General features: G+C 36.1%; 1 protein-coding gene across 1 annotated transcript; it reads left to right on the top strand.

Annotated features, from left to right (window-relative positions):
• Window positions 1-482: 482 nt before the first annotated feature.
• On the top strand, window positions 483-1,583 carry LOC146004899 (zinc finger MYM-type protein 1-like). The gene has a single exon (XM_083143926.1). The coding sequence runs from the start codon at window positions 483-485 to the stop codon at window positions 1,581-1,583; it is 1,101 nt and encodes a 366-aa protein (XP_083000052.1).
• The last annotated feature ends 389 nt before the right edge of the window (window positions 1,584-1,972 follow it).

Genomic DNA, 1,972 nt, shown 5'->3' with positions numbered 1-1,972 from the left:
AACAGTTTTTGAAAAGAAAAAAGGACTTCAGTTCTGATGTTATTCAAAATGAAATACTACAAATTATGGCTCACTGTGTTTTACGAGAAATAATTTCTGAAGTAAGAGAGAACAAGTTATTTAGCCTAATTGTCGATGAGACTTGTGACATTAGCTGTAAAGAGCAAGTTTCAATCAGTGTGCGAACAGTAAATGACTTAGAGGTACGTGAATGTTTTTTGGGTCTATACGAAACATCTAACACAACAGGAAGTGCTCTGCATGACATTATTATCGATGGTTTGCAGCGATTTAACTTGCCCTTAGAACATCTTAGAGGGCAATGTTATGATGGGGGCGCTAACATGTCTGGTGTAAGAAAAGGCGTTCAAGCATTAATCAAACAGAAACAGCCTTTAGCATTATTTGTACACTGTAATAACCACAATTTAAACTTGGCTCTTCAAGATACCACAAGAACCATCCCTCTTTTGAGAGACACAATGAACTTGATAAATGATATTGGTGTATTTCTAAAGGATTCCCCAAAAAGAATATCACAGTTCAAAGACATCAAAGCTGCTGAAGGAGTGTCGGAGTTTACCTCACCTCGCCCTCTGTGCCCAACAAGATGGTCAGTTCGTACGTCAGCTTTACATGCGATAGTTGAAAATTATTCTGCATTATTAGCGTTCTTCGAGAACATTTCTAGTGCTCCTAGTGATTCTTCAAGCAAGGCCCGTGGTCTTCTTGACAACCTAATGAAAGGATCTACAGTCTTTGGAATCTTACTTTGTCAGTTAATTTTTGCGCCTACTGAAAAACTAAGTATCTCTCTTCAGAAGTCTTCCCAAACAGTCATCGGTAGCAGAGAAGCTGTTGAAGTAGTATTGAATCATCTGAAAGGAAAGCGAAATGATGAAACATTTCAGAAAATTTGGAATAATGTCCACCAATTAATAGAGGACTATGATTTACTTCCACCGCTGCTACCTAGAGTACGGTGTCCACCCAAACGTTTAGAGCATTCTGAGAAACCAGCTGAACCTCATAGGTGGTCCTCTGTTGAAGATATGTACAAAACAGTATTTTTTGAAGCACTAGATAATATTTGTGGAGAAATATCGTATAGATTTGATCAGCCTGATTTCAAAACCTACTGCGAACTGGAAAATCTAGTACTTTTGTCACCTGAAAATTGGAAGCAGTCTATGATAACTGAAGCTGAAAAGAGGGGAATTCCAGCAACAAAACTGAAATTGGAGATGGAGATGTTTTCAAGACTTTCGGAGATAAGAGGAATCCATCAAGTTGTAGCAAAATTCAGAAGTTTACACAAGGAAACTAGAAACCTTTTTCCCTTGATTGAGGCATTATTGAAGGAACTTCTTGTAATTCCAGCAACATCAGCAACTGCTGAGAGAAGCTTCTCCACATTGAAGAGGATTAAGACTTACCTAAGGAGCACAATGTCCCAAGAACGATTGAATCACCTTTGTGTGCTTCATGCTTATCAACACCATTTAGACAACTTGGACCTGGCAGTATTGATGAAGGAATTTGTTAACAATGAGTACAGAAAAAGTGTATTTGGAAAAGTGTAAAGGCAGGGAAATAACACTTCAGTTTTCATGTTGCTTTCTTAAATATTGAAATGATTTGAAATATTGAAATATGTTTAGGTTCATGAAGTGTAATTACAACATAACATTTGCATTCCATTTATGTGTATGCAGTGGATGTACAGTATTGCCAGGTTATCTTGAAGTACATTTTCCCATGTTTTATGCAGTAATACTACTGAAAAAGTATAGCTTATTTGAGACTTATTATTGTTGCATTATTTTAACGATTATATCATTGAAATTCTGTAGCAAATTCAACTTTTAATCAATAATATAGTCATCACAGTACCCAAAGCATGACATTTTACTTTTAAATAGTTGTTTTATTCTCGCTTACATATTCATAAATGTTACTACGTATGCATGAG

The sequence above is a fragment of the Lepisma saccharinum genome, chromosome 22, assembly GCF_977018435.1.
Source record: "Lepisma saccharinum chromosome 22, izLepSacc3.1, whole genome shotgun sequence".
Taxonomy (NCBI): domain Eukaryota; kingdom Metazoa; phylum Arthropoda; class Insecta; order Zygentoma; family Lepismatidae; genus Lepisma; species Lepisma saccharinum.
This window is presented reverse-complemented; position numbering and strand designations above follow the sequence as displayed.

Excerpts from the sequence above, each read along its gene's own strand:
- LOC146004899 (XM_083143926.1), top strand. The coding sequence starts at position 483 with ATGAACTTGATAAATGATATTGGTGTATTTCTAAAGGATTCCCCAAAA.